Raw genomic sequence first — 18,091 nt, 5'->3', positions numbered from 1 at the left:
GCTAAAACACTCGCAATAACAATTCCGAAGTACTCATGTGTAACAAGTACAATAGCAGGAACACCAACATCTTAGTTTATCTATTAACATCCTAGTATTTGCACCTATAGCACTGAATAATATAAGACAACACTTAAAACACTGCTAACACATTTAGGTTCATCCTCAGGGGAATGTGAATGTCTTTGTCAAATTCCATGCCAATTCATCCCATAGTTGTTGAATTATTTCAGCCTGGATCAAACTGGTGGACTGACATTGCCATCATGCAGCTAGAGGCTAAAAAACATGTGACTCTCAAGTGAGTGACTAGAAGGAATTCTCTCCCTCAGGTATACCTCTCGACAACATGTTTCTGTATGATGTAACCGCAACGAACCGTGAACTGAAGCGATTCAATCATTTGAAGAATTGAACGTGGTGACTGCTTCCTACCAGAAGCTTGTCGGCTTTCCTGCGGTGTCTTAACACTTTCCGAAAACCTAAAACAAGCGCTGATAAAAGATTCTGTGTCACCTCATCCATACAATACTTCCCACTCGCTCAGCTCAGTCCAGCTGAGACCCACAGCAGGGACTGCCCTCAGCACCACAGCTCTGAGTGACTTTCCACACCTGTGAGGTGTCGTCAGCATCCAAATGTGAACCATGACTTCTGAAATCATGTAGTTGTAGTACCGTGTCTGACAAGCTAAAGCAAACTCTAGACCAATACCTTTAAACTCAGTGAAACAGTGTGCTGTTTGTGCAGATCAGCTGTCATTAGAGTCCTGTTTATCTTAAAAGATTAATGAACATCTGGTCTTGGCTACCAAATATGAAACAAATGGCACATACAATAACAATAAATGAAATTAGCAGAGACAAAGTGCATTTATAAGGCAACTGAAACCAGATTCCAGAATTTTTGAAAGACTTTAGCATTCCCACTAACTTGAGAAACACCTTATTATTCTAGCTTAATTAGAAGCATGGTGAAAACAGGCTTTTCATTCAGAAGCTGAGAAATTAATTATGTTCTCGGCCATGTCGGGCTAAAGCGAAGCCCAAGGGGGATTGTGGGTATTAAAGGCAAGGAGAGGGAGAGGAGGCAAAAAGGGGCTTGGGAGGAATAAGTAGGAATAAGTAATCTAAAAGTGGAGAGAGCGGAGTAAAGAAGGGGAATCTTTTCCTTGTGCGAGGATGTGAACACACACAAGCGCACATCCCTCAGTATAAATATATATGCAGGGAGGCTTCCAAATGTCACAAATGCACACAGACAGATCACATTAGCTTTATTTGTTCTCCCTATAGATTCGGTCCCAGGGGATGGAGGTACTGCCATGGATGGGCCATGGAACAACAGGCCACAGGGGAATAAGACGACAGATAGGGTGGAGAAAAGAAAGTCTGAAATAAAGGTGAGAAATGTATAGGAGGGAAGGTGTAGCAGCGCAGGCCTGACTGAAAGAAAGGTGGCGAGATAGAGGAGACAAAAGGAAGTCAGGCCAAAAAACGGAAGGTGTTGGGATGGAGGATGAGCCGGGAGACAAGATAAGGGCAAAAAAAAGGGAGGTAAGTGACAAGGGAGAAGAATGCGTGAGAAAAAAGAGAGGAGATAGCAAAAGGGGAATAGCAAGAAACTGATGTCATGGCAGCAGAGATATAGGTGGATGGAGGAAAGCCTTTAGAGGGAGGAATCAATAGAGAATAGGTGAAGGGTGGATGGAAGGATGAGCAAAGTGAAGGAGTGGAGGAACAGACCGGCACAGAGAGGCAGTGGAGGCAGGAGAGCAACCTTGTGAAGTCTGAGTGGGATGTGCTGTTTTTGAATGTAGAGAGAGTAGGACACTTTCTGGGTGAGAAAGGAGAGATATAGAAAGATAGAGTGTTGAAGAGCAGGAGAGAGTGACAGAAAGATGGAGAAAGAGAGAGAGAGACGGAGACAGAGAGACACAGGAAGAGAGCGAAGAGAAAACGAGGGAGAGAATGAGTGAAGGTTGTTCTCTAGCATCTAAACGTTGCAGTAAGCTTACTGCTCAATATGGCCCTGAAGGCACACCGCCTCTGCTAACACAGACATATCACACACACACACACACACACACACACACACGCACGCACAGACATGCACATACACACACACACGCACACGCACAAATACACACAAGCGCAGAGAAGGGGGAATATCACATCTATCACCACTATTTGAACAGAAGACTGCATGCATGTGTGTATATACTGATCTGTTTGCTGCAGATCGGGGAGGTGGATGGGTGGGAGTTGAATGATGGCTTTGAGAAGTGTGTGGGTTGGGGGTGTCTGCAATTTCATGCCGGTAGAAAAACAAGCATTTCAAGCTGCCGCTTTGTAAAAAAAAAAAAAAAAAAAAAAGAAAAGAAAAAAAAAGCTGACTGTTTTGCACATGTTTGTGTATGCATGTCTGTGTTTTGTGTTTGAAGTATGTAGCGAGGCCTCGTGAAAACGCACAAATATGCCCTTGTGTCTATTACTAGTTGGTGTGGAGCAGTTCCCATGATCTACCAGATCACTTCAACAATTGGCAACAGTGTCGGCTTCATTACCATAGCAACTAGCGAGATGAGACCAGATGAAGAGAGCTGCATATGAAAACACCCTCCTAACCGCACAACATACTGCCTCAGTGCACCACATACACCGTCAGTAAAACACAACAAAACAAGCCTCATCACGGTTAAAGACACAGTGTGCTCTGCTGTGAATATAAAGTTAAAGACAGTGGTTAGTACTTTGGCGTATTTGGACGCATGAAGATGCAATGGACATGCATGTGCGAATAGGAGAAGGAGAAAATCGGAGAGAGATAGAGAGCGCTGAACACTGTTGGTTTTCCGTCTGCTACAGTTCAGACTGAGAGCACTGCGGATGGTGATGCTGCAGTATTTATACACCAAATCCAACCTCAACTCACCTCGGCTTCTTCCTCACATAACTGTAGATGGAAAGATGTATATGTACAGCAGCGAGAGTGAGTCACTCAGGGCTAACCAACAACTCAAAACAATCGCTGCCACAGTGCGCAGTCTAACTGTACTGTCATCCACATCATCTGAGCTCTTATCAACATAGTCTCCCTCAATGCATTTTTACCAATACAGCTGTTTGTCATTCTGTCACCATTGTCACTGACACTGAGCTGTAAAGAACTCAAGATCCTTGCATATGCTGTTATTCTTCCCGACTGCAGAATAAAGCCGTGCGCCTCGTGGACGTACATCAGTGGTGAAAAGAAGGGAATGACAGTGGTAGAGGGGGGTGTAAGGGAGAGAGACGATCAGATATAGAGACGTAGGGAAGTCACAGAGAGATTCACACCTCCTCTCCTCTCCTCTCAAGACTGATTCCAAAACATTTTTTAAACTTCTATGTGTGAATTTGCATATCTATTCCATTCCTCTCTGTATGCATCCTATACCAGAGTGGTATCATCTATGCCAAGTGGAGGCTATGACTGCAATCGCCTTCAATGTTTCCTCCCTCTCTAGCTTACTCACACTCTTTCCTCTCTCTTTCCTTCTTTCTGACTCCCTCCTCTCAGACAGAAATGCTCCAAGTCCTTTGATTTGTAGCAGAAATGAAGACGGGGAATTTCAAAGAGAATCCTCTCCTTCTGCTGACGCATGCTGTCCCACTCCGGAATTGCCTCGGTGCTCACTTGTTCTTCCCCTCCTTCCCTCCCTATCTCTTTTTCTGTCTTACTCCCTTTTACCTCACCCCAAACTCACTTTCCTCAGTTTAGTCTGCCTGTCAGTCTTATCTGTAAGCCTCCTTCCACCCTCCCTCAATAAGTGATGCCATTCTCCTCGTCTTCCATCCATCCCTACTGCTCTCTCTCCCCAACGTCCCATGGCAAAGCTGCCGCGTTAGTGTTGTTTGTCTGGCTGTTTTGATGTCTGCTCCTGGTCACGGTCGGTGGAGGAATAAGCACCTCTAAACCTGTGTCAGTCCCTGAGACACAGCAGTTTATTTATAACGCTTCCTTTGTACGCCATCTGTCAGTCAAGCCAATCCTCTGTCTCTTCTCTCCCAACTCTACAGAGACAGACAGACAGACAGGCAGCCTGCTATAGGAGCTATTATAACACACACAATCTCATTAGCGCAAGAGAGAAGAATATGACTGACGGATTAACTGTGGCTCTCATTCCTCAAAGCAACTTTGTAGTGTCGTATCAATTACGCATGGGTAAAAGGTGTCAATGGCAAGCTGGCTCTGACAATACGTAGCAATTAAGCAGATTTGTTTCAGTACTTTTTATGTTCTGTGGCTTGGCTGCTTTGGCTGAGGAGAAGGACAACATCCCCTGTGTTGTTTATTAGAGGACTGTTAACTAGACACTACGCTCACATTCCCTGGCTATTTCTCGCTATCTTTCCCCTTTCCTTCCCAACTCCCTCTCCGACATTCACTTTTCACTCTTCATCCACCTTGAACACCTTATCTAGGACTCTTCACTCTCCTCGCCATGCTCCAGCTCTCTTACCTGTGAAACTGACATTAAGGATGTAATCCCTGTAGAGTCTGCGCCCGTCCAAAGCCTTCATGCTGTCACACAGCTTGGTGGTGTTGAAGCAGAGGCTCCGTTGCATATTATGAAGGGCATGAGCCATGGCATACACCGCGTTCACCACAAACATGATCTTGGACTCTGGTTCAAAGGAACTCTTGTCCATTGACAAATCCTTGTCACATGGTGGGGGAGGTGTCTCTCCCAGTCCCACATTTACTGACCCCAAGGAGCACTGGAACCGCTGCTCCCAGAATTCCTTGTACCAGGGATTACGATGGTTTTTGACAGGGTTCAGACTGAGAAAGTAGCGGTTGAATTCTGAAATGGGATTGGCTGCCAGCTCGAGTGTGATGGCTCCTTCAGCAGTGACCTCATTTCCCTTGACAATGCTTTCCTGTGCACCCCAGCCGTCGCTGGCCACCCAGATGAAGGAGGTGTTTAGCCGAGCAGCAGCTGCCAGCAGCTCTCTGGCATCGTCACTACGAAGGAACAGGACGGCAACACGGGCATTTGGTTTCTGGAGAAGCTGGCGGATCACAGCTTCATAGGACTTCTTCGCGTTAGAACGCCCCACCTGGACAAAAAGAAATTATAATGATAGATGCACAAAGGTGTTATCTTCAAGTGTTTATTACCATCGTTCACAGGATGAAATAAGCAAAAAAAAACAACAAAACAAACAACAACAACTGTGTCCTACAGTCTCACACCAACATGAATCTCTGCAGCAAATGAGATGAAATATGGGACTGTGAAAGTACTCAGAATGAGCTCCTGGAGATAAGCTTTCATTTTCTGGTTCACAACTGATAACACCACTGTTATATTAAACCACATTTGAGCATAATACAAGATAAGACATAAAGACAAACTTTTATATAGTGGCAAATTTAGCGCCTTATTAATTGTTACTGTTGCAGCTGCAGGCCATACATCAGGGTGACACTCCAGATTAAAGTTTTGTTTTTTAGGTTTTTCTTTGAGTTGCTTATATCCATACAGAATACACTCATAAAAAATGTATTCCATGTCTTACCTTCTCTGAAGTGGCAATACAGATGTTCCTCATGCGGGCCTCTTGTTCAAAGGCCTCTATACCAGTTTCACCGTAATCCCCCTCCGATGCCACGGTGGACACATATGTCCAGTTGAAGGAACGCAGAATCTCTGCCATAGCTTTGGCCTGGTAAAAGTCGGGGGGCACGGTGCGAGCGAAGTAATCGTAGCGTGTCTTATCGCTTAGCTTGGCACTCGTTGAAGCATAGCTTATCTGAGGGATCTGAAAGAGCCTGAGAAGATTGGCAACCTGAGGGGAGAGATGTAGCAAAATCAGATATTATAAAGGTGAAGTAATTCCAAAGTTAGTCTTGGGAAATGAAACTATCACAACTTTTAAAAGTATCGTAGGATCTTAAAGCTGGAGTGAGTGATTTTTCTTCTACATATAAATGAAGTTTCATGATTTTCAAGACCTTGCCAAATGAGTTCACACAATGCTGATAAAGAATTTCAGCAACAAGTAAATATTTCTGTATTTCATAGTATACTGGAGTTTTATGTCTTGTGTCTGTGGTGACATTCATGCTCTGGTGCACTGGAAGTGTTGCCTTTTACATCAGCTGACAATGACTAGTTTGCCAAAGCTGAAGAGGTTCGTGCACAGAAGCAGTGGAAACAGAAGCTTACAATAAAAAAAATCTATCCAAGAAAAGTTTTTGTTGGTCAAGATAAAGAAGAAACTCAGAGGAAGGATTAGATTTTAAAAAATAAAGTGATTCGGGTGAGGCATATACCATCGCACATCATGTAATTACTCTCATTGCCAGAAGGGGGAGACACAAGTTCCACACTGCTGAGTTCTACATTTATTGACTCATTTCTTCTTTTTTTTGCCTTAATTCACCAACATAAAGTAAATGGCACTTGATATAGTATATTTTGCTAATATTTAATTTCAAATTGAACACTATAACCTTATGGAGGAGTGTCAGGACAAAAGAATATTTCCTATAATTTCATGTTAAATCTTTTCTTGAATCAGTTTTGAATTGACTGATTGGGATCACAGTCTTTGATGACCTTGTGTTTGCACTGCAACTTGATATGTGGAGTGAATGAATGAATCTCAGCAACTTATGTGCAAAAAACCTAATAACAGTTCCACAGCAGTGAAAGCACATGACATCATTCTGGGCTGTAATGTGGAACTGCATTAAAGTCAAGACTGAATGCAGTCAAGCAGCTACTTGTAGTGTTTACAGTGCAAATGTTTGGTGAGGTGGCAGCTAGAGAGTCAATTACTGTATAATAATTTTGGAGGGCACTTGAAAGTGGCGTGCAAGTTCACAAAAAGAGGAGAGGACTGGCGAACACTCAAGACGTGGTGAAGTATTTTTTAAAAAAGTATTATGTGGGATGAGAAACCTTTCTACATGTGGTAAATATGGATTTGACTAAGACTGCTATTTCGCTGGTATCTGCACACCAAATGTTGCTGCAAAGGATGTATTCACCCCTTGGTTTGCTTGAAAGTTATGACCCTAATTAATTTTTATCAGAAATATTTCCTTTAGCTGTCCAAAAAATGCTCTTGCAACATTGTTGGATGATGACAAAAATATCTGATCAATGCCACGAAGTCGGAACAATAAATAAATTAAATAAATAAAAGAGTGTTTCCCTTCCTAGGGAGCTTTTGTCTGCAATATGTGCCAATGTGACAAAGGGATTTCATCAACTGACAACTCAAAACATGTAAAACAGACCATTTTCAGTACAAAGCTCAATTAAAACAAACTCCAGTGTCTTAGTGAAAAATCCATGCTGGCTAACAGTCTACATCAGGATTGCTTTCCAACACTGAAAAGAAAAAAATAACTTATCAAAGACAATACTAGCAAAAGGAAACTACAATAGAGTTGTTCAATCAACAGTATTCAAAGGTGGGGTTAGTGTTGTTGTGTTACAGGATTATGTTGCCTTTTTGACCACATGGTCCAAAGTGGAGAGTTCACGAGTGTCTTTGGCATTTTGACAAAATCCTGGAAATAAAATCCACAAAACATAACTGGATTGATCCTTTAATAAGTGTATTTTTTCCATCAAAGGAAAAATGCCGAGATATTTAGAAGGCTGCTGCTAACAGAAATTGCGTCATGCATAATGTGGCTTTTTGAAGATAAAATACAATGCTGCAAATATGCATGCACATGTTGAAACACACGATAGAGCATGCACACACACACACACACACACACACACACACACACACACACTGATACAGAGATGAATAAAACACTGACTCATTCATTAGTGATGGACATCATCTGGGGTCTAGTGGTGTCCATATAATATTCTCTTTTACTGTTGATTGGGGTTTGGTCATGTTCTCTTCATTACAGTTTTAGTCACAGATGCCACACAAACAATGGAAGTATAATTGCCAGACGTACTCACGCTCACAAAGACATGTAAACATACACAATCAAACATGCACACACACAGTCACTCAAATAAACACAAACTACACAGCCATTCTGTTCTCGCCTCAGTTTAATCCTTTTAGAGCGCATCACTCTGGGCTGTTCTATATTTCATTCATAGCTCAGTTGATGAGCTGTTTTGACAACATGTCAGAATCTCATTTGACTAATAATGTAGAAGATTAGAAAACACACTCGCAAACGTATACTGATGTGCACAAGGACAGGTCCAAACATACACCCAACACCTGCTCTGATGGACACACACACACACACACACCCACACACACCCACACACACACACTGATGATCCCTGCTTATAGTTCTCCAGGTAGGTTTTATGGCTTTAAGATGGCAGTTGACTTAAATGTCACGGAAGGTCACGCTGCAAAATGTAACCGCATTGCTCCATTACTTGCCACTGAACAATGACCACAGCTACCTAAGTGGCCTGTCTGTAGGGACACGGAGAGTTTACTCTGTTAGCGAAAGCTGCTGCTGCCTTTCCTGTGTGAGAGCGAGGAAGGAAGATGTACTGTAGGAATATGAACGACGGACAGCCAAAGAAATGAAAGAGAAGGAAGAAAAAAATGGTGCAGTGGAGGGGTGCTGTGTGTTTTCTACTTGGAATGCAAGTCACACACACACACACACACACACACACACACACACACACACACACACACACACACACACACACACACACACACACACACACACACACACACGCAGATACACATACACATATGAATGAGTGGAGGGGAGGAATGATGCCTGTTAAGTAAATGCCTTCAAGGCATTGGAGTTTAGTTGTGCATGGTTAAACATAAAATAATTCCCTATTACTTCATTTAGAAGCAACAGACAGACTGGCCAAGTAGAGAGGCATGAAGGAGTAGCTGGATTAGCTTCACTGGCAAGTGATCAAAAAGCAGAGCACTGTTCAGGTCTCGTAAACAGCGCTGCCCTCAGAAAAGACAGGTGAAAATAACAGCAATGGCAACAAAGGGCAACAAGAATGAGCTGCAAGAAAACAAAGGATAATTATGTGTGATGAAGGACAAGAGGCAGAGCAGATGTGTTAACAATGGCTGCCCCAGGAAGAAGAAGGAGGAGGAGGAGGAGGAGGAGAAGAAGAAGAAGGGGGCTGAGGTCAGCGTACACTGAGCTCTCCCCAAATAGCTGGGAGGGATGCCTCTGAATGCATATAAAAATGGAATAAAAAGAAAGAGAGGAGTCGGAAGTGATGAGAAGAAAGAGAGACAAGATTTAAAAGACAGAAAAGAAGCAATACATAAAATGTGAGAGAATAAGAGAAAAGAGAGGGTGAGAAAGAGAAGACAGAGAGACAGTTGCAGAGATTAGGGATTTAAGGACTGATAGGAGGAGGCTTTTGTGCAGTCACAGAGGAGTAAGGGAGAAGGAGGTTTTATGCTAAACTATGCAAATTATCCAGCTCTGTGACAAGAGCTACAAGAGCCGGGGAAACACACAAGAACACGAGAATGGAACTTGATTCCAAGAACCAAGCGCATGCATGCACAGAAACACACACACACACTCACACAAACGTAGTCACATAAACATGGAAACACAGGAACTGGAATCTGCCACTGGAAGTCAGCTTTTGCACAGTTGGTCTTGGAGCTTGTGCCAGGATGAGTAAAAAACGAAAAAAGAACCTTCCCACCAAGATAAAAGTAGATGATAATGATGAATATTGCTCAGATAAATATTGCTATATTTCTGTTACCTGTATAGAGACGCTGCTGAAGGATCCTCCAATGACTCCTGCGATTGCAAGCGGGCTGTCATCCTGCAGAGCGTAAGATCCATCTGGACAGATAAACTCTGTGTCGTCCACCTTGGTGAGGGAGGCTCTTACAAACTCCAGAGCCTGGGCAACACAAGCACATAGATATTTAAAATCAAATGCTGTCCACCATACTGGATATAATATCTATTAATTCTTAATCAGTCGTTAAATTATGTTCTTTGTAAGAAATATGCTACACAAATAAAATTGATTAGATTTCTAATGCAAAGTTTCTATCTTTTAGAAGGACCTATCAAAAGTCCATTGCTTTACACTAGAGGCTCTTAATGCTTTCAGTACAGGGTCCAAATTGCAAATTAACTCCTCTGAGATGAAGGCAGAATATAGCATGTTTCTGGTCTGTGGACAAATAACTAATGAATTGGCAAACCAAATGTCAAGAATTCAGGGTTTGTACAATCAGTCAAAGAGCTCATTGTATAAGATCACTAGATGCATCATCCCTAAATAGCTTAGCAATAAGATACCATTTTTTTGAAGATAACAATCCCTGAGGGGAAAATGCTGCGCTTTCCCCCCACTCCCTTTATCTGGCTCATTTCCCTCATTGAAAATAGCTTCAATCTCGCTTTCCCATCAAGGATTTGCTGTTATCATTTGAGGCAAGATCCTCTACCCGATGTGGATGAAATAGAATTTTGAGGTACATTTACTTCACCTGAATATTACCTTTTAATGAGGCCGTATAGTTTTACTCAATTTAAAATGGAAACATTGCACTTTTTACTTCTGACACCACAACTTACTAAGCCGAGCTGCTTCTTAAATACAAAATGTAGCAAAAGTCCAAGTTGCCCAACAGTGTAAGAGAACAAATAGCTAATTCGACAAACTTTATCTGAACTGTACTGTATCTGCATTCATAGGTACATGCAGATACAACTCAATGATCTGCAACATAAACATAGAAGACTGTCCTGGAGAAAATAAATCTCTTGCATAGATATTATTTTATTAAATTACTTTTCTTGAGGAATTGGTCATTTTTGTAATTGCCATATACATGCAGACATGTAAAACACATTTAAACTTACAAAACTAGGTATCGAAACGGTTTCTTGCATTTGCAGATAACCCATAATATTTTTTTTTCTTAACAATCTTGGACATGTATGTTTGTAAAAGCCATTTTTAGTTATTAAAATATAAGGCATTGTACACCAGCGAAAGGTATTGCAAACTGTTTTTACACCTTACAAACATGATGTGATGAGAGTTTCGACTGGATTGCATAGGAAAAAAACACTCCTTTGACAGAAAACTGTGTTTAAATAATAGCCAATACCATCTACAGTGACAAGGCTCACCCACCTGCTCCAGTGCGTACGTATCTCTGGAGCAGGTGTCAAGGATGTGGACCCCAAGGGAGACCCCTGGCAGTAAAGTGTTGTCCATGTTGATTCTGTCTATGGCAAACAGCATGGCCTCCAGCCTCTGGATCCCTCTGTCCTCATTCACACGGCCACACTCCTCCATCCCAGCACCTTTCTCGTGCACTGGGAACAGGCCGCCGAGCACCAGGTCGCCCTCGATGCGTATCTCTCGGCGTGGCTGAGGTGGGTCTGAGAGCAAGACGCCTTGACACATCATGACCAACGCTAAAGCGGGAATGCGGGCCACCATGTTGGGCTCAGGGAAGGCTGAGGATTGTCAAAATGTGAGGACAGGCTTGACAGAGAGTGAGGGAAGTGAGGGGCTGAGGGTTGAGGTTAGGGGTGAGGGGTTAAGAACGAGGTGTACAGAGCGCAGCAGGGCTGAGTCAAGCAACGGCCGTGGGTGCTTGGGTCGGTTGGTGGCCCATGAAACGGTCAGGGAGAGCTGAACTGGACCGCACATGGAGGGGCACACCATCTGGACATCAGTTCTGCATGCAGAGGAGATAGAGAGGAGAGGATGGAGATATAACTTAGTCAATCCACACGCTATAGGACAAATCACAAAGCTGTCCAGAGCTACACAATGAAATACTTGTGTAAGTGTTACTATGAAGTATAAAGACAGCAAAGCAGACCTTTAGGGGAGTTTGGGGACACTGTTAACAAGGGCCCAAAGTCATTTCTGCTTCACAGCCAAAGGCAGGCCATGACTAAAAGGGATATGGAACTGTTTGGAGATTGTACCCCACTGTTCGCTCACCTCCCCCCTCCTCCCTTACATCAGCCAGTAAACTTTCTTTCTTTCTTTCTTTGTGTGTGTGTGTGCTTATGTGTGTGTGTCTGCCCCTGGTTGTATGAGGATAAGCCAGCTTAGATGGCTGGTTGATACATGAGCCCAGCCTTCTCATGCCACAGATCAGAAAAGCTTCTCTAATCTGATCTGTGTTTCAACAATTCTCCGCTTGTCTATGAGTTTATACCCCTAAGTGTGTGTGTATGTATGTATGTGTGTGTGTGTAATATCAGATTTATTGCTCCCCCTCTCCCGTGCATAATTACAGTGTGAGGACTGAATGCATTTTAGCATGAAAGAAGCTATCTGACAACAATGAGGCCAACAACAGCTGATGCTACTTATCACAGCTTACGACTCAATTAAAGCTGTTTCGTTCAGTCACATCCTCCGCCTCCAATTTTGTCAGAGCAAGGCTAAAATATGATAATTATGAGGTCTGTGAGCCTAATTTTAAAGATGCATTCCATAGATTTTACAATTTATTTGTCACAGGCAGTACTAGTATAGATGTAAGGACAGTTATATAATGTCTTCTGGAGCTCTGGAGGGAGTTTTGACCGGTGAAGATGCATGATTTTAGCAGGAATCATGCATTACAAAATGGAGAGTAGAGCTGTGGGAATTTAATAGGAAAGAAAACAGAAGATTCTATTGAGGATCACTAAAGGAAGTGTACTTGGAAGGGTATTTTGAATGTGTTAGCACCATGGTATTAACACACACTGTGTGTTATGTTTTCTGGATTGTTAGATTGGGGCACTGTACTTTGCATTTAGAATTGGTAGTAAAAAGAATTCTTGCTGTTTTTATTCTGCCACCACTGTGATCAATCTCAGCGAGCAATATTATAAGCCAAGAACCGTGTAACCATGTCATGTCCCAGCCATGTGATGCTGTTGTATGACTTCTGCTTAGTTTTCCTTTTCACAGTAAGGGTTTGTTTTTGAAAAGACAACAGAAAGAGTTGGAGGTATTTCAACTTTCATCTCGCTGTGTGAATTTGTATTTGTAAAAGCAGCTTATTACAAACCGGAATTAAATTTTATTTATAAATCTCTGAACTCTGGCTAGTTTCACATGTTTTTTTTTTTTTCTTTTTTAAAATCCTGTCACATGTTTACAAACTATGGGCTCCTTTGCCACAGCAGTATAAAGTCCTGCATTTCTATGGAAACAGTACAACCATGGCTAGAAAAAGAGAGAACTCAAAAAGTGCAACATACCAAACCTATAATGTTATAAATCATAAAAAAAGAAAAATCAAAAAATGAATTTCACTGAGTATTTATTTTACAAAAATTTAAATAACTGGAAATGAACATAAACAGCATACAAGAGCCCACAGATGTCATGAATATTAGGAAAAAAATGCTCTGTGTAAAGACAGTCTGCAGTTCAGTCTAATTTAGTCAAAACACCTCTGAACTTTTGTCATGTAATTTTTCGTCACAGCTGAATCGTTAATAGTGTCACAGTTGCGCTAATGAGCACAGAATCTTGTTAGAGCAAATACTTTATTTACATGTAGAACAAAGTGATTTTTGATGAAATATCATGTTTTTATACTTAGATTTGGTTAAGGTTTCTGATGGAACAGCATATCACAGACGGTTTGCTTAACAGCCACCAGAAAGATGAAAATCTGATGCTTCTTGCCCTTCTTTTATATTTTCAAGAGCTGATAAATGGTGTCATTTGGGGTTCAGACAATCTCTAATGTGGGTCAGCAAATGCCCCAAAACAATATGTTTAATTACAAATAAAAAGCAAAAAAATTCTTGTGGCCATGGTAATTATGAAGGAGTAAATGCATGGTGCAGGTAGAGTGCTGGAGAATCTCAAAATCTGTATAAGGAGGTCAGGTTGCACAGATGAGACATTGCTAGTCAGCTTCTGTTTCAAAGTAATAGTCATTCCTGTTTTGTTTAACCACAACCATTTCATAATCTTCCTATCAAGGTTAGTTATTCCTTAGTATTTCTTTTGTGCCTAAACCCTTTGTAGCATATTATCTATCACCGATACACACCTGTAGTTTGTATAAAAGGGTGGGAACCAAACTACATACATGGTTGTTATAGATTGGAGGTTTGTTGGATGTCAGTGATAGTCTGATATTCTGTTAATTGGTTAATCAATTGAATAGATAACCATTGAAATTAGCTACACATAATCTAAGTCCCTGGTGCAAAACAACTGGTGATACTGTGACTTTTTCTCCAGTGCCACCATAAAGTTGACATTTTTGGAGGGGAATGGTTTGAACAACCGCTGGATGCATTACCATGAAATTTGGTAGAGACATTAATTGCGCCCTGAGGAAGGACTGTGATAACTTTGATCCTCTAATTAGCAAACCATGCAAAAACATGATAAATTACGACGGTGGGCATGGTAAACACTGCAACTGCTAAACATGAGCATGCTTGTAATGGCATCGTGAAGCAATGGTCACATCTGTTAGATGCTTATCCAGATAACAATACAGAAATACACAGATATACTGCATATTAACCCTTCATGGAAATGGGCTTCTAGAACAAGCATGACTTTAAGAAAATGCAAATCACGAGATATACATGCTATATCCGTAAGATAATAAATAACCTATACCAGCTCTCCTGTTTTTCTGTCTGTTTATGTATCTAAAACTACTTAGGTTATGCAAAGTTGCTTATAAGCCCTGAGTAAGAAATAACTCTCTTCTTCTTTCAAATTCTGTCTCTCATGTCTCCTTTGCAGTCTCTCCAGTCCTCAGGAGAGATAAGACAGAAGCTTGAGGTTGACGTTGTGACCAGCAAAATCAATTTAGACCAAGGAGCACGCTCGTAGTGAAATTTCTGTTGATTGCTGGTTTGTGTGTATGTGTGCGTCTGTGTGTGTATATGTGTGTGCATGTATGTGTGAGATGTCTCCCCTCTTTGGTGGGCAGGTAGGAGGATGAAAGCTTCTCTTAGATGCAGGCAGCTCAAATTTTTCTGCAGGCGGCTGCCATACCTTTACCACTCTGCTCTGTAATATGACACATACGTACAGACAAACACGCACACACACCCAGACAAACACCCACCCACACACGCACACACATATACACAGCCACGCACACATGAACACACACCTCTGCTTCTCTGAGGGGTTGACCTAAAAGCAGACTATTTCTATGTCTTTGCTTCCTTCTCCCTCAACCAGCAGAGATCAGAATTAGTGTGGCCAGGAACATGTAGGATCAGGATATACAATAAATAACAAACGGATATTGTAGGAAAGACTGCAGGGTGAATGCAGGATTTGAACCATGACTGAACTTCACATGATGTGCCCTGATGTCGTCTTTAAAAGGGACTCTTGTCCTGGTTAGGCTTACTTCATGGAGTTGTTTCACGTCAGAATCCCACAGGAGACCATCTGACATGGACATTTAATTTAACTTAAAGCCTATTTTTGTGGAGGAATGACATTAATGGTGTCTATTAAAGATTTATATCTATTCTTGATCCTGTCACACATGCTCGATGTGTGTGTGTGTGCGAGAAAGTGTGTTCTTGTGTATCAAAGAAAAAATGAGATCGTCCTTGAAGGATTTCCACTATTCCATGAAAATAGCTGGAGTTCCTGGAAATACACTCTTTAAACAAACTTACATCATTATTAGAGGGCAATTTAAAATTAACACAAAGGGTAACTATGTAATGAGCTCACTTTTGAGGACAACAAAACAACAAGGCTGCAGATGTAGCTGTGTTTGTTTTGAGTGTGAGCTCTTGTGTAGCCTATAAGCACATGCTTGTATATTTATGAAGCTAAAACTATAATAACAGTTTCACTGAATGCCTTACGTTGACAGTATTCTTTACTTTAATTGGCAGCTCTTGAAGTCAATTTCCCAGAAATGTGCCAAATAATATCTCCCAGCATTTTCACCCTGCTCTCATGGTGTCCGCCGAAATTGAATGTTTGCTTCATTATAACCTCTTGGAAAGTGCCCAAACCCAGCTTCCTGTCTCAAGAGCAACTGTGTAAGCAAAGCACACACTGTGAAACAGAAAATCTTTTTTTGTTCCTTTCTTTATTACCAAAAATATTTCCAAGGAGCCTAAAGTACAGTCAGACACTTGGCTTCTTAAATATATTGCACGTATTTTAAGAATCATAGTGTGGCTGTACATGTGGCGCTCTTTATTAAACTACAAATACATTACTGGGGGGAAAAAACATCCTTTAAGTGCTCTTATGCAGACCATGACAGGAGATGTGTCAAAAGCCTTTCTTAAAATTTTGGCATTAAAGTTAAAATTGGCTACTTTTGTCCACACCTCTCTACATTAGGAAAAAATAATTCATACCTGATGCTAGTCTTTATAGACAAAACGCCAGACATCAACATTTAGCATAAGGAACATTATAACATGTAGATTTTCCAATGTATGCACAATTGGCATTGCAATAACGAATGCATTTTCATTTGAATTAACATTTTGAGTTCTTAAAACATGACCTAAGATACAGAAAGGTAAATGTATGCCCTGTTTAGATTACAAAATCCATCATATCCACAAATCACATATTTAAACTGTCCATATGTAAACAGTCCACACTGTAAAAGGACATTGAGATATTGAAAAATGCTCTTGCATTTCGAGGACAGCTGCAGACTTATTACACCATTTTCTATTCCAATCTGAATCCACTGTGTTACATACATGCGCAGTAACTTGGTGTCTACATATTGCATGCATGCACACTCCTGACCTTGTAGTGTATTTGCTGCATGGACTGTTCACATTCTTGTAGACTTGTTTAGATGACAAAATTTATGTAACGTTGACCTAACAGACCCTTGTTTTCTCGTAGATGCTAAAAGCGTAACACTGGCCTTAAACGTCACATGTCACAGCTGCTCACAAGAAAGACAATTAGTGAATTTGCTGCCCTAGTGGTTAGCAGCTTATTTGTACTGAGGCATGTGCTATGAAACACGTTCTGCATTGCCTGGCTTCCTTTGTGCTAGCTTGCTCGACAAAACTAATGTGCATCACAACAGTGGTTATCAATTTTCTTTGGTAGTCCAGGCTTTCTTCATCAGAATCAGTGCGGGTTCAAATAAAGTGAGGTTTTTCATGCATCGTTTGCTCTTTCGTACAACATGAACTGATTGTGTGCCACCTGGCTCAGTCAAGAGTGGCACTCTTAGATTAGGAATATAGGAATGAATTATGGCAAAAAGTAACACTGTTACTGCAACTGATGCAAGAGAGGAATAGTAGAAGTGTAGTCTCAATGCAGTCCTTTATTTGTAACATGACAGCTGCACATTAAAGCTCTAAGCTTCATACATTTAAACATGATATTCAAGAAGTGCATTTTCTGACACTGTCCCATAATGAAGGATACGTGCAAATCATTTTAGTCTTTGGCAAAATCAAAGTGAAATTAATGTTGTTTATTGAATATTCCCTGTGATAAATACCAATCTGTGTTCTATTAGCTGCAAAATCAGCTGTGTAAAACAGGCTTGGCAGCAAGTCAGAACCAAGCATAAAAATATATTAATGCGTTTTCAGCATTACCAAGTGAAAACATGTAGGCTCCTGTGGCAAAACCACATATACAGTTTCTGTTACTGTAACTTTATTCACTGGCATTACTAAGGTTATGAGCCAACAGGTTTACATACATAGTATATTCCCCTACTCGAAAATGTATCATCTATATATTTGTGAACAGATGGCATTTCTTACAGCAGATCTAAAACCCAAACTCTGAACTTAACCTCTTCTGGAATAGGTTTTCTCTGCAGCACAGGTTGCTATAGTGATCTAGCCAGTTTGACAGAACCACCTTCACACTAAAACCATGGACTTTAGGCTCAACAGACATTGCTCACCCCTTTATCTCACTTTGTAGTCCATCCTTCTGCATGATGCCAGTGGTCAACGTGCTATATTTCAAAGTATGTTCATAGGTTCTTTGGTCTTCAGTATTCTTTATTTGCATCTAACTGCATTAAGAACATTTTCATGGAGTTTAGTGAAACGCATCTGTTTAATGTGATCCTCATGTTAGGGT

At 41.2% G+C, this 18,091-nt stretch overlaps 1 protein-coding gene across 2 annotated transcripts in view; it reads right to left on the bottom strand.

Annotated features, from left to right (window-relative positions):
- The window catches only part of grm3 (glutamate receptor, metabotropic 3), a 41,063-nt gene that overhangs the window by 11,600 nt on the left and 11,372 nt on the right, over nucleotides 1-18,091 (bottom strand). For both annotated transcript variants that reach the window (XM_023291242.3, XM_035957679.2), the window contains 4 exons: nucleotides 11,165-11,717; nucleotides 9,770-9,913; nucleotides 5,571-5,840; nucleotides 4,508-5,108 (listed from right to left, as the gene is read on the bottom strand). In XM_023291242.3, coding sequence (XP_023147010.1) covers nucleotides 4,508-5,108; nucleotides 5,571-5,840; nucleotides 9,770-9,913; nucleotides 11,165-11,476 — 1,327 coding nt within the window. In that variant the 5' untranslated portion in view covers nucleotides 11,477-11,717. The remainder of the gene's footprint in view (nucleotides 1-4,507; nucleotides 5,109-5,570; nucleotides 5,841-9,769; nucleotides 9,914-11,164; nucleotides 11,718-18,091) is intronic.

The sequence above is a fragment of the Amphiprion ocellaris genome, chromosome 3, assembly GCF_022539595.1.
Source record: "Amphiprion ocellaris isolate individual 3 ecotype Okinawa chromosome 3, ASM2253959v1, whole genome shotgun sequence".
Lineage (NCBI taxonomy): Eukaryota > Metazoa > Chordata > Actinopteri > Pomacentridae > Amphiprion > Amphiprion ocellaris.
Note: the sequence above shows the minus strand (reverse complement) of the source record. Positions and strands in the feature narration are given on the sequence as shown.